Source organism: Spermophilus citellus (assembly GCF_964194105.1).
Source record: "Spermophilus citellus genome assembly, chromosome: 3".
NCBI lineage: Eukaryota > Metazoa > Chordata > Mammalia > Rodentia > Sciuridae > Spermophilus > Spermophilus citellus.
Window position 1 is genome coordinate 178,073,823 of NC_138184.1, and position 25,232 is coordinate 178,099,054.

General features: G+C 38.6%; 1 protein-coding gene across 1 annotated transcript in view; it reads right to left on the reverse strand.

Annotated features, from left to right (window-relative positions):
- Nucleotides 1-25,232, reverse strand: part of SND1 (staphylococcal nuclease and tudor domain containing 1) — a 413,715-nt gene that overhangs the window by 246,692 nt on the left and 141,791 nt on the right. The window contains exon 11 of the mRNA XM_081283716.1: nucleotides 15,211-15,300. Within this exon, the coding sequence (XP_081139842.1) occupies nucleotides 15,211-15,300 (90 nt within the window). The remainder of the gene's footprint in view (nucleotides 1-15,210; nucleotides 15,301-25,232) is intronic.

Consider the following 25,232-nt stretch of genomic DNA (forward strand, 5'->3'; position numbering starts at 1 on the left):
CAGTTCCCATGGGAATTCTACCAGGACTGTGCAAGGAAACTCAGAAAAGTAAGAAAAGAGATGTTCTCTCCCAACACTCCTTCCCAAGGTCCACTCCGTTTCCTCTTGTTCGATGAGCACCATGGAGATCTTTGGAGGCCAAGCAATGGCTGTGATCTTATTGGACTGCTAACCACCTTCTCCCTAAGTACTCACTCTATATTTCCCCTTTCCCTCCATTGCTCATTGTACCTTTCCCTTTCTCACTCTGATTTATCAGGATGTAGATCCGATCTGGTTCATTTTATTTGTCATATTACATACTGCTACTAGTTCTTAATTTTCCTATGCCCTGACTCAGTAGTTTACTATTATCGATTGAGCTCTTGCAATGTGCCGAGCAATGCACTAAATGCCAAACATATATTACCTCATTTAGTGCTCATGACAGGACTGAGTTAGGTAATGCTGCCCCAGAGACTCAAACTCATGTTTACTTAAGTTCTAAACCCACCCTCTACACCACAACAAATTGCCACCAACGGGATATTGATTAAACATTCACTTTATATTACATGATAAAAGTATCTCAGGTAGAAGACTATTTAATGACACAGGGAAATCATCACATCGAACATTACAAAACAGCAAGTACCATATAATTAATTACTAGCTAACATGAAAATTATGCAAATAGCCAAAAGCATTAAAAAATTGGACTAATACAAGCTCAAGTATTAACGGATGCTATCCTTAAGGTAGTAGAGTTTTTCTTTTTCCTTTATCCTTTCCTCTTGATTTCAAAAACACTTTTTAAAAATTTAAATAAGTCCGATGTGATTCTGCAATCTGTATACAGGGTAAAAATGGGAGTTCATAACCCACTTGAATCAAATGTGTGAAACATGATAAGTCAAGAACTATGTAATGTTTTGAACAACCAATAATAAAAATTAAAAAAAATTGCAATATGTGGCTCAAAATCATCCTCTTTGGAAAACAAATAAATGCAAGATCATGGTTTTAAAAAAAAATTTAAACATGTATTATTTTATGATTGATAAAATGGGCAATAAGTGTTATTTACGACAAAACAGCAAAAACAATATTATAAGCAAGGAAGGATAGAGTGGACAGTATTTCCAGTATTAGCAGAATTCATAATTGCATTTTCAAATAGGAAAATTACAGCCGTAGAGAAAACTAGACCGAAATTCTGTAGGAAAATAGTAAGCTTTCAGTAAATTATGCAGATCAAATATGATAATGCATTAGTACTTGCAAGCACAGAGAAATGAAACCCAAATGCAAAGATACTATTTTTGGTAATATGTACAAAATTTTTTAAACTACATCTATGATGCCAGCATTTGTGTGAAAAGAGAGAAGACCCATCCACCCACGCCACCCGCTCTGTAGAACTAAAATATGTCTGGAAAGAGTCACAAGGAAATGGTAATCCTGGCTCTTCTGGAGACATAAACTGGACTGGTGAAGGATAGGGCAGAAGATAAAAGATCTTTTATACTCTGTTACTTCTTTGAATTTTCAAAGAAGTAAATGCATTACCTACTCAAAGTAATAATTAAAATAAAAAGTGAATACCACACTGTGAGAGAATGCTACTAAAAATGTCTGTTTTATTGGCTTTCCTGTAATGACTTTAAAATGTCTGTTTCATCAATTACAAAACCCAAGTCCATTTACTTTCTTGATTTGAGTTTGAAAATCTTTAGGAGAAAAGAGAACCATTGCTTTATCCATATATGTACTTTCTACACATCTATTTTTTTCCTACACATCCTTTCTACATCTATTTTTAAAAGTAAAGAACAAGTAATGTTATATAAAACAAATTTTTTAAAAATTATGTATTCTTGGATATTTAAAAACTAAATTAAAAAAAATCCTGTAAGGAAAGAATCTTTCGGGCTGGGATGTATTTCTGTGGCAAAGCGCTTGCCTTGTATATATGGAGCTCTGGGTTCAATCCCTGGCTCCAAGTAAAGACAAAAGGAACTTTTGGCCAGAAATCATGCCAATGCAATAAACAATGTTTGCAAGTAAAGAAAGAAATGAGGCCAGAGAAATCAATCCTGTGCTGCTAGCCAACAATCTTGATACACAGAGCTGACAACCCATCAAAGAAGAGGCGCTCACAGCCAGATGTGAACTCCAGGGACATGGGTCATACAAGAAAAACACACTTCATTACAGACTCTGAAGCAGGTCATGGTATCATCCAAATGGTTATGTCTAAGTACTCAATGTGCAATTTGTGCTTGGGGCAGCATCAAGCTTATGTACCATCAAAGCACCCACCAGGTCACACGTACCCAGGCCCTGGCCTTTCAACTAGACTCGCTCAGGGAGGACAAATTGAGACTAAACAGGATGACTGCCATAACTTCTTCCTTGTTCATGTTTTCTTTTTTCCAAAAGGAACAGGAAATGACAGTTAAAGCACAGAGAATTTAAAGCAACCACAATATTATGCAACCTAGAAAATTCTGAGTGTTCATCCAAGAAAGAATTCTGAGTGTTCATCCCCAAAGCCAAGGAAAAACTGGAACCATCAAACAAACTAAGCAGACCATGTTCAGAGGAAAACTAATGCTCTGTCAACTTTGGTAGAGAACCAGGCTTCAAGCTGCTGGGAGGAAGAACAGAAACAAGAAAAAATGGCATTTAGCAAATCACTGTTTTCTTCTTAAGGCCAGAAAGGTCCCAGGGGATCCACTGCAGCAGCCAAGTCAGACATAAAGGCAGATGGAGTGTATGTACTGGAAACGAGAGCTCTTTGGAGCTTAGCATTTTGAAGTTGTTCATACTAAAGGTCCAAGAATCATTGAGGAGAGAAATGGCAAAATGGAAGGCAGAGGAAAAGGAGGGGAAAAAATATAAACAGAGATGGGGGAGGAAAGAAACTAAAACTAGAGAGAAAAAGAAAGGAGTTTGTGTATAGAGTATGGGATAAATGAGGTTACCAATACCACTTTCAGGCCCTGAATGGTGAGACAAAATAAATTTACCTTGACATAGTGATCTTATTACAATTTCCCCCCTTAGAAAGCTGTGATTAACTACCACCACACCAGAAATGCCGAAGAACAGCAACAGGACTTATCTTTATCTTTCATCTTCAAAAACCCTCCCATGCTGTGGAGTTCAAACTGCATGCTGCTTTTCTTCCACACTGCTGGCAGCAAGAAACCTTCACCATTGGGAATAGGAGAAATCGGAGGAAAATGTGAAAAAGTGCCCAGTCACAGTCAAGGAGCCAATCATTTGGATGGATTTTGATTTCTAAAGCCATATTTTAAAATTTAGTGAAACAACAAACGATTAAGGAAAACAAATACTAGTTCTCAAATGGGAGAAAATCATTTGAGGCCATAGATCCTAGAGAAGAAGAAAAGGGAACCTTGGCCCAATAATAAACTGAACTATAACACCAATCATAACCATTTAAACACTTCACATAAAAAGAAATAAAAGATAGGCTTTGATCATAACTCAGTACCATGAGCAGAGATGAAAAAAAGAAGGAAGTCAATCTCTTAGCTTTTGGGGTGGGTGGGGAGTAGAAGGCCTGGTGGGTAAAAGATATAGAAAGCTACTCTATAGAAGTAATGGGAGATTTATATTATGGTACATTCAACAAACAGTCCTATAGCAAAGAATCAACCATGGCTCCCAGGACTCAGGGACTGGGTGTGACACTGACTATAGATGAAGCTGAGTGCTTAGATTCCCTCCCTACAGTAAGGATTTGAGCCATTAAAATTCTATGCCCATTTCACAAATGAGAAACAGAGGCATCATGAACACACAGGTCATATGTATAAGATGTTTTCCTCCCTGCTGTTGAGACTCATCTAGAAAGCTGAAGAAGCTCCCCAGCTCTCTAGCTTCACATGGTACTATCTTGTTCAAAAGTTCAGCTCACCTCTAATGAAAGCCCAGGTCCTGTTATGCTCTCCCTTCCTATCTCATATTCCTTATTTCCCTTTTCCTTTTCTGTTGTGTTTTTAATAAAAGGGGTTAGAGGTTTAGAAGGAGTGGAAACCTGGCCTGGTGGCGAAAGACAGGTGTTTATCTGGCTACTCCTTTCTCCGGACTCTACTGAGCATCAGAGTTTAATGTGACAGACTCCAGGGGCTAGGCTCAGCAGCAACCTGCCAGGCAAAAAGGCACACCACATATTGGAGAAGAGGCAAACTGGAGCATGTCACTGACTTGTTTACTTCTAATTCATGTGGTTTACATTGGGGGAACAGGAACATCACGACCCCAAGTCAGAAAGATTGGACCAGCAGGGGCCAATCAGGGTCCATCAAGCTCTGTCACTTAGAGCTTTAAAATAATAATGGAGAATCCAAGCCAAAAATATTAACTTATTGCCTACTAGTTAAGCATATCCTTCTGCCGTTTTTAGGAAGAACAAATTACAAATGCTGTTCTTTCTCAATTATGAGGAAAAGACACAGAAATAGCCCCAAATCACCACTAAGAAGTGACTGCTTAGATTGCCTCTTGAAGACTTCAAATGTCAGCTGAACAATGGGACACTGACGACATTAGGCATGCTGCCACCAATCAGATGGAGTGATGAGTTAATGATTTTAGCCCATAAATAGAAAAACACAAGAAAAACGTTTATTCTACCTCCTTTTAAGGTGCTGGATTGTACTGCAGACAGTATGATGCCTAAGGTCTCCTTGAATTAGGACTCAAAGTTCACCAGTAAGGAAATGCAAGGAAACCATTTCCCCCAGTATTCATGATGAGTTTCCTATACTCTTTCTCCATATCCAAATCCCAAGGTCTTTTGGAAGACTTTCCAGGGCCAGGACACAACCACCTTTGCTGTCAAGAATTATGGGACCCTGGGACTGGGGTTGTGGCTCAGCAATGGAGCACTCACCTGGCACCTGTGAGGCCCTGGGTTTGATCCTCAATACCACATATAAATAAATAAATCCAATTACAACTAAAAAATAAATATTAAAAAAAAGAAGAATTATGGGACCCTAACGGAATTCTCAGCATCAGTCACAGTGCTGGACCTGCAAGGAAATGAATAGACAAGCCAGACAGCTTGCCCTGCAACAGTGGGGACAGAGATCAGAAGTACGAACCACTGTTGGGGAAACAAACACAGAAGTATTACATTACAGAAGGATGGACAGCATCCCAATTTACATGGGGAGCCAGGAATACAAGAGAGGGAAAGATTTTAGACAGAATACCAAGTGTGAAGGCAAGAAACTGGGAAAGGGCTGGACATGCCCGAGGAATGGTAAGAAGGTCTTTGTGACATATATAGAGAATAGATTAGGAATTAAGAGTATAAATGGATGCAGGATCCTCATTTGAAATTATAGTATTTTACAGACAGCTCCTTTGCTTTGCTTTTATGTTCACTGAGGGAGTTAGATTCTTTTCTGCAGGCAATCGGGGTATCATCAGAGTTGGTGGCAAACCAATATTATGCACACAGAAAGCAACTGTGACAGCAGTAGGCAAGATGACATAAACTAGGGAAATAAGTAAAGGCAGAGTTGCAGTAATTAAAATTACTAAGATTAGAAGGAAAGAGACTAAAAGATGCTCACTGGACGAACAATGAAAGGGAAGACAACTGAAGAAGAACCATGTGAATCTGGTCACAGAGAAGACTGGGGTAGGGACCAGGAGACTGCTGATTCTGAAGTTTGGGACAATGAATGGGTGATTAGCAACAAAGCCAAAGCAGCTTGTGGGTAGGGAAAATATATCATATGGAAATTATGAACTGTACTTAACAATTCCATGCAGTTCAGTCTTTTTTAACGGTATACAACAGATGCCAGCTGTTTACTGAAATCTGTAGTTGGGTATCCAGCAGTCAGCAGCTGGAAACAGAGATCTGTAGGCAGAACAAGAAGGTAGGAGTGGAAATATTCATAAGGAAGAATCAGCAGCATGGGTGGCAACCGAGGCCACTAAGGTATATAAGGTCACCCAGCAGTTGAGACCTCTCCTACATATGGCATATAACCATGATCTGTACAATATACCTTAATATTTATCAAATACTGCCAAGAGATACTTTTATATCACCAGTTATTCAAATCTATTCTTATTCAACTTCTCACATGTTGATGTCATCTTGCCCAGTTAGACTATAAACAACTTCAGAGATAATACTTTATTTATTTTATTTTTATAAGGTACCCAGCAAATACAGTGGCCTCTTCTAAAAATACTAGTTCCATGAAAAGATGTGTTTGTAAGGCTCTATCCTCAATGCCTAGAACAAGTTTGGTACAGGGTAGTCACTCAGAGTAGTTGCTCAAAAACTATTTGCTGAATGAATAACAAAACTGAATTGATTTCAATAGGCTACTTCTTAATATGTTATGTAATTATACATGATCAAAGCTCCAAGGACTAAGTCCTAAAACCTTGGATTCCTAGGGCTACTGAAGAGAATTCCCACATAGCTCCATATAACTCATGCTTTTCTGCTAATTATTCGTAATGTACTCTTTATCAACCCTAAATGGGATGAGACTGGTTCATCAAGAGCTACTGCCAGGAATGATTCTCCCAGGGTGTACCATATTTCAAATGCTATTAATTATCAACATAGAAGAAATAAAGGCTCTGTGACCAGGATGGCCACAAGACAGGGCAGCCTTCTCAAGTGGACATTAGTACTTATTCTTCAAAGAAGAGAGACAAAACAACAGCAATCTGAGGGTGAGCCTGCTGACAAAACCAGAAACCATCTCAACACTAAAACAACAGGTGGTCTGAAGCAGCAGAGGCCTTACTACTCAGGAAGAGCAATGACAAAAAGTAAACACAAATAAAGGGAGCAAGACAAGACAGGCAGCAATCAATGGTGAAAGAAAGCTGACATCAGGGTGCTAAATACAAAATTAAAAACTCAGAAAGTAAACATCTGGACAAGAGACAGGTGGTCAGATAAAAGATACTACATTGCTTTCCTACTGCATTAGCTTCCTAGGGTTGCCTTAAGGAAGCACCACACATGAGTTGGTTTAAAACAAGAATCTTACTCTCTTAACCTTCTGGAAGCTTCAATCTGAAAATTGAGAGCAGGGGCCAGAGATATGATAGGCAGTTAGGCCTTGCTAAACAGCAGATTTCTTGAGTTTCTTACCCCAGCAAGCCCAATATCACATACAAAGTGTCTGATAAGCCAAGCAGCTCAGGATAAGTGACTTCATTGGAGCCTGAGGTATGTAACTAGAACCCTGAGCAGTGCCTGAGGCGAAGTAGCCAGACCTTCAGCAGGTGTGATCAATGTAATGCCTCACCCTAATTGGATTTAGGAACTTCTCTCCCTAGAGTCGATTTAAAGGTCATTTCTAGCAACACCATATAAACCCCTAGAAAGCAGTAATTCATTGGCAACAGTCTCTTGGGACCCCTCTCGAGAGATCTGCTTATTTTTTTCCCCTTAAGTAAAATACTTAAATTGCTCTCACCCTCCTTTTCATCATTTGGAGGGGTGACACAAAGAACTTCCAGATTACTGCAAATCCCAGAAAAACCCCAGACAAAGAATCATTATCTCAGAAGGTCTTAGGGAAGTATATTTTCTTGTTTCTTCCTACTTTCTGGTCCCTTTAGGCAACTCTTGGCATTCCCTGGTTAATAGCTGAATCACCACAATCTCCACCTCCACCTCCACTGCCACATGGTAGCCTTCTTACCAGGATACCAGTCCAATCCAGTATGACTTCATTTGAACTTAATCACATCTGCAAAGACTCTTTCTAATGGTGTTGCATTCTAAGATTACAGACAGATGGGAATTGTGGGGGAAACCATTCAACCCACTACCCATACCATCATGAAAACATCAAGAAAGGACTCTTCAAGCAGCAACATGCATGGGAAAAAACTGCTGCACATTAGGAATAGCTAAATATTTGCCACAGAAAATCACTATACAAGTGAAAGTAGATAAGGCAGTTCTATCAATAAATGGTGCTTGTTTCAGATAAGCGCAAATAGTATCACTCGGATTTTATACGCATTAAAAGAAGGAGCCCGTATTTTTAATGTACAACTACATATATGGAACTGTAGCTCTAAAAATATCACTTCCATCACCTGGGAACAGAGTTGACAGAACTTCAATCTTAAAACCAGTGGACATGCTTGCTATCTTTGTACACATGCACAAATTATTTACACTCTTGTGAAAGACACATTCAAGCAACCTGGATGATTGGTCTAAAACCCTGCAGAATAGAATATAAAGAGAGGATACACCAAGGGCTGGGGTTGTGGCTCAGTGGTAGAGAGCATGCCTTGTATGTGTGAGGCACTGGGTTTGATTCTTAGCACTGTATATAAATAAATAAACAAAATGCAGGTCCATCAACATTTTGAGAGAGACAGACAGACAGACAGACACCACCAAAAGAAACTCTGGAACATTGCTGCTTTCAAAATAAAACTATTTCTGACCAATGTGGTATTAGCAAATACACAGGAAAAAATTTTTTTTCTCATTAGAAAACACCTATGTATCCATACATGGACCCTTATAAGCAGATGAAACTGTTACAGAAAAAATATTGAGAAAAGACAGAGCTGGGTTTCCTTCCCAATCACACACATCTGGACCAAATCTCGCTTTACACTCTTCCCAACATTAAGACATTCTGCACACTATCATCGAGACCAAGCTCAAAAGAATCTATTCTCTGTAAACCAGGAGGTATAGGAAGTTGGAAGATTTGCAATTCAGCACATTTTATAGGGTTTTTGGCACATAAGGGTTATTTTTAAAGTGGGGAAAAAAAGCCTGTCCTCTCCCTACCCCCAAACACAGCTGAGCTGATTCAGCACAAATCTCCCCCTAAAATAAAATCTTGATTTGCAGAGAATAAGCATGGAAAGTTCCAGTTCCAAGGACGACATTTCAGAAAGCTAGCAGGAAAGATCAGGAGTGGGTGGCTGAAGACAAGCTGACCACAAATCATGTTACAAATATAAGAATTTTCACCAGAAAACTACAAGCAACTGGGGAGTCCAAGGAAGAAAGTCTTAAATAATAAGCAAAGTAATATAAGAGTATTACCTAGAGATTTGAGAACCTCGAGGATTCTGGTAGATAATAAATCATTTCCCACAGGTGAGTATACTGAAGAAATTTCCAGGAACACAGCTGAAAATTCTAGTTTCTTCATTTAATTTAGAGATGCTTTCTGAATAGGATATTACAAAATACATCATACAAAAAACACACTTCACCAAAGAGCTGTGTGCTCCGTTCAACACCCTGTTGGCCCCCAAGTCAGAAGTACTTTTCACAACCTGCAGACCAAAAAAAAGAAGGAGGAGGAGGAGGAGAAAAAAAAAAACAGAAGAAGAAAGAAAGAAAAAAAAGAACTCATTATCAGAAAGAGCATTTAGGTGGCAGCAGGAAGAAAGCTACCTTGCTGAGTTTCCAGAAACAGGCAATTCCAGTCATTTGTTAATTATCTGTCACCAGACAAGGCAGTTAAGGGCTCAAGGGATAAGACTAGGATCATTCTTAAAACCCAATGGCTAAAGGGCATCTAAAATGAACCTTGGTGGCCAATGCATTATGACATGCACCCATCATATCCAAGTGGGAAAACTCCAGTAGGAAAAGGCAGAAACAGAAATCCCAAGTCATCCAAAGCATCTCTTAATTTGGTGAATATCTCCAGTCATTTGTTCAAAAATTTACAGCCACATTGATGGTAACAGCTGGCACTGGAAGGCAAGGAGAAGCAACCTTCTATAAACCTGTCAATTTAAATCACAATGCATTCACAACCTTAGGGCCTGTTTTGATCATTAATGTAAAGGACTTTTCCATAGTGCAAATGAATCAAATTAATATAGAGTGAAAATGTGGAGATGACAAAAGAAATGTTTATAAAATCCAAACTAAAATGCATCAGAGGTAATTAAGAACAAGAATTCCCAGTCAGCTAGCTCTGTACTTAGCACCCTGTGACAGATAGCACTTTAGTGGGTTTTTGAGAGGAAAAGGCCAATCCTGGTAGGCAGCCTGGAGAAGGCAAGGTCTTCTCCTCAGGAAGACACTCTGCCCTTGTGGAGCTGCATTAGCTGAGTGAACAACAGCCCCTCCTAAGGATGGGGACTCCTGGCACCTTCAGAGATAGATATTATTCCTCACGTTCTCCCTGGTTCTGGGTCAAGAGGAGTGGTGGGTGTAGGGATCAACCCCTGTCCTTCCTTTCTTCCAGACAATTCCTGAAGTTGCCATTATGCCAAGAAATTAAGAAAGGGAAATCAAGGGTCACGATGGCTTTGCCATGTTGCCTTTCATCTTCCAGTGTCCGCTTAATGTGGGAAACATGTAATCTGACACTGATTCTATGAAGAACAATTTGATGAAACACATCCTCAGAGGGACATCTCAAAGACTAATGAGATCATGTCTAGAAGGCAGAAAGGCTCAGAAGGCTGATAAGTGGTGCCATGACCACCCCCTAAAAGCTGTAGACTAGGATGAGGCAGCAGGAGAACTTCTTATAGCGTGTAAAGTATATGTTATATATAGGGACTGGCATTTTCCCCAAATGTGCAAAGACCCTATCATCATTTGAGTCAGCATACAGCAGGGAAGTGGACATTTCTAGGCCTTTAATTTAACACAGCAATTAAAAGCAGAGCTAGATGATCAAAATACTTAATTTCTATAGGTTTCAGATTCTTTTCCAGTAAAAATGGGAGCAATATATGCATTTTGCAGAACACAGGTAAAAATTAAAAGTGAAACCAACATCCCTGAGTCCAGTGCTTACTACGAACAGATATATGGCTAACCTAAGGTCTATCAGATGAGTCGTACTTCAAAAAATTCATTGAGCACTTAATATATGCACCACAAACTATACTGGCACTGAGATAATGAGTTGTTGATGCAGTTCCTCATCAGCATAACAAAATAAATCCAACAAGAAAGAAGGATATTCCTACATAGAATCTTGAGTGTATATTATCACAAACTATGGAACATATGTGGAGGGTAAATTATTAGAAGGGGAGAGTCAAAGAAAATTTCATCCAGGAAGTCACACTTGATTGTCTGGCATGCATAGATTTCCCCCAAATGTACACCCTAAAAGTACCTACACGTCAGAAAAGACAGATTTTGGAGAAAAAAAAATAATTATTATTTAAAGCAATCTATACATAAAATGACTCTCAATAAATTATTTACAGCCCCATAATTTCCAAAATACTGGTCTTTATCAAGAAAAATGCCCAATTTCAAGTCCCTAAAAAAGAGCCAGACTACTTCACAGAACAAATTTCACTGGCATGCAAACTGTACAAAGGCGGCCACTTGTGTACAGATGAGCCTCATCCCCCAGATTTGCTTATTCAAAGGAATGGTGGGAAAAAAAATTTCAAAACATTAAGGGAGAAAACATATGCTGGGGGCATATGCTGGACAGGCCAGCCTGCAGTGAGCATCAATCTCCTGCTGGCTTCGCCTCAGTACACTCTGGCTTGTTGCAATTCCATTTCTTCCACCATTTTTGACCCTCTAATTGTTGAAATAAGTTCTAACTTTGAATACAATGGTTCCCATGGTAATAGAAATTCTGCAGTTAAGGGACAGGAATTATAGGAATGATTCATATGTCACTTGTAAATGCTGTATTACATGGAAAAATATACTGAGATTTTACTTTAGGTATACTATGGGATAGCAGGGTGGGGGATCCCCAATGAAGATCTCAGTGACTATCCTGTCCTATCAAAAGCAAAATAACTGTGACATGCAAACTATTGCTTTCTATGGGCTGATCTCTAAATATTAAGAAATATGCACACACAGAAAGAAATTGCTTTTACTGTTAGAAGAGGGCAGAAGCCCTGGAAGGAGGACACAGATCTCACCATCTTATTCACAAACCAAGGACATTATTCTGGAAAACTAAGACATGTTGAAGTTCTCACAAATTCCATTGCATGATAAAGCAGTGAAGAAATCAGCAAGGAAGTTGTTTACCATGAATATGCTTTAGTCAAGATTTTAGAGAAAAGGATGGCAGATGGTAAACAGGATGGGATGGGTAGGTTGAGGATGCACACATTATCTACAACTTCCCAGTTTGAAAAACACACAGACCCTTTATTTTACTTTATTTTTTTGGTACGAAGTACTTTACCACTAAGCTACATCCCCGGCCATTTTTGAGATAGCGTCCTGCTAAGTTGCTCAGGGTCTCCTTAAGTTGCTGAAGTTGACACTGAACTTACCATCCTCCTGCCTCAGCCTCCAGAGTCACTGGGATTACAGGCATGTGCCACCAAATCTGGCTAAAAAAATATATATCTTTTAGCCCAAACTGATTTATTTTGGGGAAGCTGAATCCCTGATACCACAGCTAACCAGAAACACCCAAATCTATGAAATGGGTTGAAAAGGCAGTCAAGTCAACAGAAACAACAGTGAAAACCACGGAAAAGTACTGCAATTATGATGCCAACTGCACACTGATTTATCTTTCTTTACCTCTGAGCTAGGAATAAATCTAAACATGTAGAGTATGCTACATTCCATACGCAAATTGTATTATTAAGCTACACCAAACCACACGCCTTCTTGTAATCTGAGCGAACATGAAAGACTACTATCATCCTGCACAACTTCAAGACAAGGGAAGGCAAATTGTATTCCTGGTTCATAAATGATAAAAACCAAGGCTCCAAGAGAAACTCTAATTATGAGACATGTCCAGAATTTAATCTGAGGAGTACATCAATGTGAAGTTCCACAGCTAGGATGGAGGTCTTCAAAGACAACAAAATACCTCAGCAGTTTACCTTCTCTCTTGTTTCTCCACATTCTACACAACTCTCAAAATCACCACAGAATGAACTCTCTGAGAAGGTCTAGTCAAAGAAAATAATTTTATCTCCATGTCTTCCTTAAGCTGTGACAGGCTGCCCTAATCAGCTTTCATGCACATGGACACACATGCTCCCTCTCAGTGGCTCTTAATCACCATGTGCCATACTGAACAGCTGCAGAGGTCTGAAGGGAATTAGCAGAAATGTGCAATGATGTGCTAGCCACCCCTTGACCCCCTCCCACCCCAGCCCCGCTGCCAACCAGGCAGCAACTGCCCTGTCTGCTCCCAGATGCCAGAGCACATGGGTGTTCACTGTCGAACTGACAGGCCCAGAAGACAGGCAAGTAGTTTCAGGTGGTGAGTCAGGAAAAGGAGTTTGCATCAGGAATGTTCCAGCCCAGCAGAGCTGAGCTGCATCCAACTCCCTTAGCAAGGATACAGTATTCATCATTTATACAATGTCACCGTGGGGGACAAAACTTGGGCTCAGCACTAATAGAATCCAATCAACCACAGGAACCAGTAAACAAGGCTTCTTCCACTAAGAAGGGACCTAATTGCTTGAGAACTGACATCATATCTGACACTTAAGGTCAGTCCTTTAATTCCGTGATGGAGGACTTTACCGTGGCCTAGTACACAGTCCTTGAGAGCAGAGCCCCGAACTAACCTTCCAGGACCAGTCAGCAGTAGATGAAATAAGCAGTGACCTATATTCCCAGAGAAGAAACAGAATTAGGGTAGGGCAATAGTCAAAGAAACCAGGTGGACGCCATAGTACCTACAAACGACTGGCACACCTGAATCAAATGTGCTGCCACTCCTTTCTGTGTTACTCTGTATCCTTAGAAATCCTCACTGGTGAGGGAATTCCATGCAATTGTATATGAGCCAGTAAATGAGTGATACGACATCAACTGGGTGAAATAGAGATGTTAGACTTTACATCAGATAACAGGAGATCTAGAAATTGAAAGAGACTTCAAGCCATCATTCGCACTATATTTCATGAATGAACACAGCATTCTGTCAAGCTTTATACAATGACAAATGAGCCTATTCTCTGAAGGAACCGGAGAAGATTTAATACTCATTTTAGGGAACCTACTTTGGTTTTTCTGTCTGAAAATTAGCAATTTCATCTTATATCCAACTTCAAAATAAATTATCATCCTACTAACAACAGTATAAAATAAATTATCATCCTACTAACAATATATAAATTAAATATATAAATTATCATCCTACTAACAACAGTATAAAATAAAACTGCTTATATTTCTATTTATGGTATACTATTTTGGCATTAATTCAAAAGCAAGAGATTTATCAAACCCATCACAACATCAATAATTTAAATAAAGAATATTAATATGGTTTTAATGTTTTAAGTCAGACAAAAAACTGACTGGCTTTAACTTTCTGAAGATATAATAAAAATTTACCCAAAATGTGGTGTTTTTCTAGAATCCCACCTAAAGCAAAGTAAGGAAAACACAAGTCTCCCTACACAGACTTCGTCACTTACCAAAGGAACTATCCCATTTATTTTCTTTGTTCATCCAGGATATAAAGAACTTAGGACTTTGGAGTTGTGGGGGTGACAGGAAAAATAAGGGGGATGCTCAAAAGCTAACTATATTCATAATATGAAGAACATTATCCTCTAAATGAGTACACAAGAAAATGTACTGTAAGATCTCCAAATTGTTGCCATAGACTAAAAAGGTCAATGTGCTACAGAAAAATCTGCAAAGGAACTATCAGCAAGCTACACCCTCATTACTCACTGAATTGTCATGCAGCACCTGCATAAGAAGCTGTGGGAAATTTTATAAGCCAGATAGTGGTAGCATTCACTAAGAGGTACCATTTCCCTAAGCATGCTCCTAATTCTAGGAGACCCTAACTTCCCCTCCTCTTCAGCCAACCTACCCCTTGGAAGTGAGGGAAACACAAAACAGAAGCAACTTCCCCTCGCTGGAAAAATCTCACAGCCCCAAACTTTAAATGGAGGTGGCTGGAGAAAACAAGAGAGCCAAGGGAATGGAGTGCAGGGCAATATGCAATTATTGAAACTGGAATTGAGCCTGGAACCTGCCATGAGAGTACTGGCAATCAAACTGTGGTCAGGGCCCCAATTTTAAACCTCTCTCAAGGAATACCACTTCCTGACACAGACACACCTCCCTTTATATCAAAGGAATTCTGCTTGACTTGGTGGAGGAGTATCATCTGTTGGTGAAAGGAATGAAAAGGACTCAACTTAAAATAAGCGTGTCTGAAGAATTGGATGAAGTACAATCACTTGCAAATATGTTTCTGTCATTCTTACCTTCTTCCCAATAAGCTTTTTTCGAAGAAATTCCCGGGCTTCAAACATGTAGGGAATGTCATACAGGGGACGCAGTTTCTTATTCTTATCCTAAAAGCAAAATAATATACCACATCAGGAAGAAAAACCAAATGAACACAGGCAATAGTACAATATATTGGAATGTATGTGAATTCAGCTATTTCTCAGAGTCCCAAATATTAAATAAGTGCTACATATCTGATAAATATTTAATAAATATTTGGCTAAAATGCTTTATAGAGTCAGATTATCTTTTTCATATGATAGACTCAAAAATAAGCAATGGAATGTTTGCAATTACCCAAGCTGGAAGTAAGTGTTCCAGGAAATAGCAACATAAACTTCAATATATAAGTATTAGGCCCCTTCATTAATGCACTATAAATTTAATCCAATCGCCTTTATTGAGCACCTACCAATTACTGGCTCCATACAAATCATCCCATAAATACATGTCTATATCCTGAACTCAAAAATCTTGGAACATAGTAATAAAAGAAATCCAACAGATATGAGATAGAAAAACAAAGCAGTTTTGGTTAAGTGTTAAATTACTGGGATATAGACTGAACTGAATGCTATAAAAGTTCAGGGATGTGGAAATAAAGAAGCAATCAGGACATGTTTCATTGACAGGATGGGATTTAATTAATGTGAATGTGCAGGACAGAAAAAAATTAGAGTATGAAAAGGTAGAACAAGGAGAAAAGGAAAAAGGAATGATATTTTCTCTCTGTCTTCATTATTTCATGGTTCCCAAAAGATGTGACTGCTCTAAGCAATGTCATTTTGAAATGATGAGAGAGGGTCTAGACAAAGGTGACAGAAGTAAGAATGGATAGAAAGTTAAAGAGATATGAGAACCATCTTAAGAAATGAATTAACAGGAACTGACAAGAGAGTAGATAGAGGGGATAAAAGAGTGGAAATACAATATTGAGCCATGATGACAGGCAAAAGAAATCCAGAGACGTTTGCCTTTTGGTGAGGCTGTGGAGGCACAAAGGATCCAATTGAGAAATAAGAGTCTTAGCTGGACAGATTGATACATTACCTCAACGTCTCTCTCACACTGGCCTGCCATTTTCAAGATAACAGAAACCATATCCATTTGTGTTTTACTTTAACACCCCAGCGCTAAGTACGCTAAGCACAGTCTTCTCTCATAGCATGAAATTAATGACTAAAGATGGATTCAGTAGCTTCTGACAAAACATTCAGGATGGTATGCAGAAAGAAAGCATGCCAGGAGAACAGGTCTGCATGTGCAGGTTTGGGGATCTCCAGGATATAGGTAATATTTGAAAAAACTACAGGAAGAAAGGAGAAAGCAAGGACTAACTTCTTTGCTAGATGAACAACACTGGCTCCCCCACTTCTCTGGTTGGCTGAGCTGGCTGTGCCTTTGCCATCTATTAAGCACCTGACAAAACATGAGGCTTCTGTAGGATCCATCTGGACTCAAAGCAGAAATTCATAAGTTATTTTATTTTCTTAAATAGCCAATTACTCTCAGATAAAGAAGCTTCATCCCTTTAAGATCCCATTTTAAAATTCATTCTAATGTCAATAGTGAGGGAAAGAGAATCAAAATTGATGCTTCTTCCCAGATACTAACTAAGCCTTGATGTCTTGAATACATCATAAAACATTTCGACTCATTGATATAACCAAGAAAACCTCTTATGAGAATTCTTCCTGTTACAAGGAAATTTGAGCTTCACATTCATCATCTGATTGTCAACTATTTCCTCTGTGAAAATTTTTTAAAAGGCATTTATTGTTCTTCCACTGCTCTCCTAGCGAGTAAAAGAACCTCCTTGTCCCAGATAATGTATGAAAATCTACATAATCTGCACACAAAGAACTAGGGTAGCCAAGGTCTGATCGAGGTCCTAGGATGTCAGGACCATAGCCTAAAAAGTAGGGTACAACATTGAGCATGAAAATTTTAGAGAAATAAAAATACAGGAGGGGTACAGTGGAGGTAGAGGAGGAGGATGTGTGGGGTTCCCTGGTCTCAGGGAATGCTGAGTAACACAATGGACAGATTGGATATTTTACAAATGTCCTGGAAGCCAAGTGAAAATAACAAGCCACAAATTAGAGACTTATTTAGGATCCACAGGTAACATATTATCCTGAAAGAGAGTTAGTGATGACACTCAGTGATAGAGTTAGAATGCTCATTGACAAAAGATGTTGGGTGCCAGTAAGGAAAAGGATTTTTAATAAAGACAAAAATCAATGGTAATCAGAATCAGCCCTCAGGAACAAAGAAGTGCCAACGTATTCACGTTCACCAAGCAACAGAGGAAAATCTACTTACAGAGAGTAGCTGTGTGATTACAAAAGCTTTAGTGAACAAAATTTTTAAAAACGAATTCAACAAAATAACAGTATTTACTATAAACAGCCATCTAATTCACCACAGAGCTTGAATTTCCACACCTTACCCTATGTATTACGAAACACCAGGGGTACAAGGGACTGTCAGTAGACTGGAATTCCAAGGTAAGAAATACAGTTCCAACGAGCATTCAAAAGATCATGGAGTGATATACACCTACATGTGTGAAAATGTTTGTCTAAATAAGAATCCTGTTTTGGCTATGGGGTATAGCTCAGTTGGTAGAGAGAGCATTTGCGTAGTATAAGCAGGGCACTGGTTCAATACCCAGCAACACACACACACACACACACACACACACACACACCCCGAATCTATTTTGAAGAACTCTGCAGAACTGGGCCAAGTCAAAATACCCTCCAAAGAATGAAAGAAAATAAATAATATGCCAACAAACATCTCCTAATAAAAAAAGAGGGCAACTTCAGAGTTTGATAATATGTCTCTCATGAAACTAGGAAAGAACAAATACCAAAAGCAGAAAACAAGATATCATAAGTGAAAACAGAATGATCTTGTTACTCTAACCCTTCAGAGCTAGGAGCTATTGACATCTGCAAACATCTTACAAGAGAGATATTAGAAGTCCCTAAGACACCACAAAATAAAAGCAATTCCTCCAAATTACCAGGTACATAAAAGCCTTTGAAAGCACTAAGAGGCAATTGAGGTATGGAATATATTCTGAGAAAACAGGACTTTAGCTGAATCTTGCCTGCTAAAAGGGACTGTCTAGTTTAGATTCTGATTTACATGGAAATTTTTTTTTCCAAAATAAAAATAGAAGAGAATGCTTACTTTATCTGGTGGGCGGATAATATACAAACCAATATGTGCTGTAATCACTGTTCCTCCTGAGAAATGACATTGCATGTAGGCCCTGCAATGACTCACATTGGAGACGGAAGAGATATCTTCTGTCATCTGCCTCTCTTCCCAGGAGCAAGGCCCAACACCCACTTCTCAGCATCTGAAAACACATCTGGCATTTTTGCAGGAAGGTATTTTTGGCAGTTTGCCAAAATGGGGACATCTGGTCAGTGTTCATTTGGAGGGCAGGAAGAGGACTTCAAATCCACTCCTTGCTCTCAACCCATTTTAGGCCTAATTTTACCTAGTCTAAATTTAAAAACTATAGCCATAAAACTTTGGCTTTGAGTATAACTAAAAAGGACCTCTCCTCTCATTTTTTTTTTTTTTTTTTACTTAATGGCTTTGAGATAGTTCAGGATTTCCTAAATAAGTGTGAACAGAAATGTATTATGGTAGGGGTATAGGGAAGCAGGTAAGGGTGGCTCCAGCAACATTTTTAAAGTTCCTTATTTAAGACATCATTGGCTGGGCACGGTGGTACAGGCCCATGATTTCAGAAACTCGGGAGGCTGAGACAGGAGGATGGAAAGTTCCAAAGCCAGCCTCAACAATGAAGAGAAACCCTGTCTCAAAATAAAAGAAGAAAAGAATTGGGGGTGAAGCTGCGTGCAGTAGTATAAACCTTTAATCCACCGGCTCATGGGGCTAATACAGGAGGATCACACATTCAAGACAACCTTAACAACTAAGTAAGACCCTAAATAACTTAGCAAGACCTTGTCTAAATAAAAAATAAATAAAGAGCCAGGGATGTTGCTCAGTGATAAAGCACTCCTGCTACCAAAAATTATGGGGGTGGGGGTGGGGTGGGGGGTGGGAGGATATAGCTCAGTGGTAGGGTGCCCCTGGGTTCAATCCCCAGTACTCCTCCAAAAAGTATCATGATCAAAGTGAAAAGTTGAAGCACTATTATTGATAACAAAGATTGTGAAAGAAAAAAGATAATGAGAAGGAATGGCAGGGTGGTGCACCAGTGTATTATGCAAGCAGGCTTCAAAGTCCCAAAAGAGGTATCAGATGCCCAGCATCTGAAGAAAGGCAAAGAGAACAGCCAAGGTAAATTATGTATATGCCTGGTGGATTTGGGAAACAACAAAGATACCAGGTGACTAGAGCAGAGTGCAGGAAGGGAGAGAATGGCAGAAATCTGACATCTGAAATAATCATTCTGGTCTTTGTGAGACCCTGTAACAAGTGAAGGGTGAAGCCTGGAAGACAAATTAGGGAATTATGCTGTAATCTAGGTAAGGAATGAGAGTTTACAAAAGGGTGGCAGCACTGAAGGAAGTTAAAGGCAGTCAGAAGTGGAAATAGTAGATTCTAGATGGAATGGGAGATGTAAACAAAAGGGAGGAACCAAGGAAGACTCCAAGTTATTATTTATTGTTAAAAAACAATGGAAGAATGGGCAAAAAAAGTATATATCGGCACTTCACTAAAGAACTCTGAAAAGATGCTGTGTGCATAAAAAGTATAATTTCAATAATAATCTGAGAAATGTAAATTGAGATCCTACATTACAAACATCATTGGAAAAAAGATGTGAGAAAGTGGGAATGCCCTTTAACTACCAATGGTATAGAATGTTGTAAATACTTTGGCACTTTTACATGGTACTGTATGGTTAAAGTTGGTTAAACTTGAGGCTATGTATACTTTAATTAGGAAATGCTACTTACAAGTAAGAATACACTCTAAAAAACCTGTCACGTGTGCAAGATAAGGCTATACTGATACTGTGTATCATATAACCACAAAATAGAATACAAAGCAGTTACACTGAATTAAAGCAAGCTAACAAAGGTACAAATTTTAAAACAATAATGAACAGGAAAAAGAACATAAATCCCATATAAATACAGACTAAAAACAGACACAAACAATATTATGCTATTCACAGAGCTTTGTTAGCGGCAAAAGTATAAAAATGCTTAGAAATTAAAAAAAACCAAGCTAATGGTTACCAATGTGAGATGGGAGAGGGGTTGAAAAATGGGCTGAGGATGAGCACCCTGGGATGTTCAACTGTACCTGTAATATTTAATATTAAAAGGGGGAAGAGGAAGAAACTGAAAAAGGAACCTAAATGATTGTTTTGTTATGTTATTCTTTAAACCTGGAACTTTTCTAAGTCAAAAAACGTTCAGGGAGAGGAAATTTTCAAATCTGGTTTGTCACCTTTTCCATTTCCTACAATGTCTTACACTTTTCTCTTTTCAGTAGAATAACTGGGCATCCTTTCTCATAAGAAATGCATTAAATTCCATTTTTTCTTAAAAAAAAAAAAAGATACTCTCTCACAGATGTAACCCTTCCATGAAACAGGAAATAATTTAACTATAAATATGCTGTCAAAAAACAAGGACAAAAAGAAGTCTGACTTTCACTTTAAAAGGAGACAAACTATAATATCTTAATTAATGTAGCCAAGTAGAATTATACTGCATGCTGATCTTAAAACTCTTGAATTAAAGTAAGAAAGAACAACAGACATGAACAGACTTAAATGGATAAAATTTCAAACAGTAAATAATGGACCAGTCCCAGTAGCTTTTCCTCATATGCCATTTTAATAAACAAAGGCTGCAATTTCCATTTGAATTACAGACTTAAAATAGGAAGAGTATCATATGCCCTAGGCATATTTACAATCAAGGATCTTTCAATTCCCTTGGCAGCCAGGAGACAGAATCCACAGGGATATTCACTGTTTTGTGGTCATTAACACACACAGTAGCACATTTCTATAAAAGGCAGGTCTGCTAACAGGAAACTATAAGGCAGCAGCAGGGGAAGGTTTTAACTTGTAACCACCTTGGCCAAATGGAAGATATCCTGTATCTCCCTAAGATGTCTAACTATACCTGAAGGACTGTGTTCAGGAGCAGTACACACCCAAACACCTCCTCAAAAACTTGCTTCCCCAAAAAAGTCAGCTTCAGTTCCCAACTAGCACTATTTCTCACTCCCCACTCAAAATACCTCTTAAAAGTAAACAGTCTATTACAGAGATGCAATCCAGGTAAGTACTGCATGTATAATTCAATACATTTCATACATATTCTAGGAAGCAAAGAAGACACTGTAAATAATGGAAACTAAAATCAAATTTAAAAAATAAAATCTCTTTTAAAAATGTATAGGTGTGGAATCAAAAGTGCTGATTATATAAGATAAATAGTTCCTTTAAATGTATCACTGCTTTTGTATGATCCTCAAATTTCTTGATTTTTTGTAAGAACCCGACTTCATCTTGCTGATCCCTTAAGGATCTATGAGCACTATACAGTGTGAAAAGCACAAGAATTTAAGATATGATAATAATAGCTATTAATGACTACCCTATTGCATAGGCATAATGCAGATAGCAATCTTACCTCATAAGGATCATGACACCCATAAGGAAAGTGTAAGATACCAAGTTTAAGTGACTTTCCTGAGGACCTCACATAATTATGTAAGGGAAAGCTGGGGTTTTGAGCCCTGCTTTCCAGATGCTCATCACTGGTAGGCCAGATACTGGGCTCTCTTGGCTTGTTTAGGTCAAAAGGCAATCAATAACCCACTTGAATCAAAGTGTGAAATATGATATATCAAGAACTATGTAATGTTTTGAACAACCAATAAAAAATAAATAAATAAATAAATAAATAAATAAAGGCAATCAATAGGGCTGGGGTTAGCTCAGTTGGGAGAGTGCTTACCTTGCATGTACACAAGACCATGGGTTCTAATCCCTGGCTTCACCACCACCACCAAAAAAAAAAAAAAAAAAAAAAAAAAAAAAGAGGCAATCAATCGCACCTGTGTCAGCAGTGGTCTGGTTTTGGTATGCCTAAGAATCACACCAAAAGGGAATTTACCAACACACAGACTGCCAGGCCTACATCAAATACTGTAATACAGTAGGTCTAAAATGATTCCCACAGATCTGCATTTAGAAATAAGTAGCAAGGAAGTATGTAGGCTATACTTTGAGAAATGTTGCTATATAGAGGTGCATGCATGCATGCACGTACAGAAGGATGAATGCATGGGGAGGGAGGGAATGTGTACACACACCTAGCCCCACTTAAATCAATGTCAACAAAAAGGAGGTCAGAAAGCCACAATGAGGAGCTTCATTAATGTCAAAATGGTTCAATAAAAATAATAAACAAACTTCAGTAAGTTAATAACAATTGGGGAATTCAATGCTCCTTGATCTTCTGTACAGGTTAGATAACTGGAAACATGCTAGTAATGGTGACAAAACAAAACTTCTAAAACCTCCTTTGTTCCAACTATTGAAGACTGGATAAGGAAACTGAGAATCCTACTGAGCACGCCATGCTGACCATGCCAGGTAATAGCAGGAATATCCACATCCTCATTCCTTCCCTGACCAAGTCCACACAGACATCCAGCAGTCTAGACCTATACTAGCCATGATGACAGCAAAAAAGAACATGAAGTGGCAATTCCAAGAATCAGTCCTGGCTACAAATGTCTTCTGGCAACCTGCCAGTAGAACAGTTTCACAGCATCAAAAGAGGGAAAGAAGTAAAGCAAATTTAGGCAGCCTCATGTCCTTGAAGGGACTGATCCATTATCTCCAGTGCACAGCGTATGATTATATTCCACAGGAACTTCCACATCCCAAAATTAAAGTACCATTTTCAAGGCTATCATGGAAGGAAAAAAAAAAATCTCCCTCTGGAGACTGCTCTTCTACTCAATTACATAAGCCAACTAAGAGCCTTTTCAGAAGTGCTTGCTATTTATTGCTCAGATGCAATAAGGATGGGAAGGAAAGAGACAGCAAGAGAAGAGATGGGTGGGGAGAAAATAAGAGGAGCCAAGCATCAGCACCTCTCTCCCAAGACCCTGTCAAGACTTTAGGAATAGTTAAAAGGCTCCAAGGCTCCAAATCCATTATCTAAGTAGCACACCATATGTGGTCCCTTCACTTGGCTACAAATATTTTTGCAGTAAGAGAAGAGTGGAATGAAAGAACACCACCAACCCTCACAGACCTAAATGCCAAAGAAAACCATGACTCAAAAAGTATGAAGCCATGTGGCCAACAGAAAAGTGGCTCCCAGACCCACAGAAGGAAATAGAAAAGGAGAAAGGCTCTGGGGACCTGCCCCATCTGCCCTTCCTGCACAAGTGTGAGTTCTAACATGCACCTGAGTAAAAACTTTCTGTCATCCACAAAGTGAAAATGAAAATCTGCTTCGAGGAGGAACTAAGGTGGTGCCACCTTTTCTAGAGGAACAGTGAGGACTCCAGTGGCAAGTCTCAGATAATGAAACAAAAAGGGCATGGAATTCTCGAAGAGAACAAAGCTCAAGTTCAGTACTCTGGAAGTCAAAGATGAAAATAGCTATTCTGGACTTGAAATCAAACATCCCTCAAATATTTTCTGGCACCAAATGATCAAGAGCAAGTGGACAGTCTGGTGCTGATCTATATAACAGAGGCCCAGGCTGTAGATAGAGAGTCTAGTACAAGCTACTAGCCTCCTACCTGGTAACTTGTCTATTTCCTCGTAAGACCAACTTAAATGAAAATCATCTGGCTTTATACATAACTTTGCAGTGAAAACCAAGAGAAATTCCTGCAAAAACCTGAAAAGGGTTTCAGAAAGGTAACTCAAGGAACATTTCAGCAAATATAAACTCCACTGGAAAACCAAATCTACACTTTTCGTGTTACCAGGAAGCAAAGCTACTTAGCTGAGTTAAGTTTTACAACGTCTAACATGGATGTTAACAAGAGCTAAAATGTCGAGACGGAGGAAGAGATAAGCCAAAGTTACAGCACTAATCACTCCCTGCCTTGTATTACCGTAATTTAATTACTTCATACAGGTCTTATCTTCTCTACCAGACCTCATGAGGGAAGATCTATGTGAGAGAAAAAAAGATCTTCACAGTACCTAGAAAGTGCCCAACATAGTGCAACATTACTAGAAAAGGCTAACACAATGAGAGAAGAAAATAGGTAATACAGAAAAGTCTACCTAGATTTATTTTTGACAACTCGAACTGTAGCTATTGTGATTATGGGAGTCGATGGAATTGGTTAATAAATCTCACAGTGAATTATAAAGAAGAGAACAATACCTCTGCAGCTTCATAACAAAGTTAGCAAGTTCACTAAGCACAGGCGTCTTTTATGGCACGAGTTAACAGCAAACTATTCTACAACTTTCCAGCTGCTGTTATTAACATGATTCTATATTACACAAGAATACATCCATTAATGAAGATTAGAAAGTATTTAGACTTGCAACTTGATTCTACAAATGTAAAACATAAACTCTATAAGCACTGATGCAACAGTAAGGCTCTTGGTAGTTTTATGTAGTTAAAGAAAATCTGAATTCGCAAAATCCAAATAATTAGTATGCTCTCTTTTGACTTGGCTAATTCTTAAAAGCAATCTTCTGTTCTCTCTACAAGTTTGACACAATGAATTCTATTAGTTATGATCTTTCAAATAATATACCTTCAATGTATAATTAGCCAACTGTTATCAGAAATTCTTATGGAAAACATATAATATCATTCTGAGTTCAAAGTACAGCTCAGCTGATATACTAAAAATATCTCAATTCTGACAGTTCAACTCTAAAATAAATACATTACCCTGCAATGTAAAAGGGGGTAATTTCCTAATGTCAATTTCCTAATGAGATCAAAACATGCAGCTTCTCCCCTCAGACCTCACC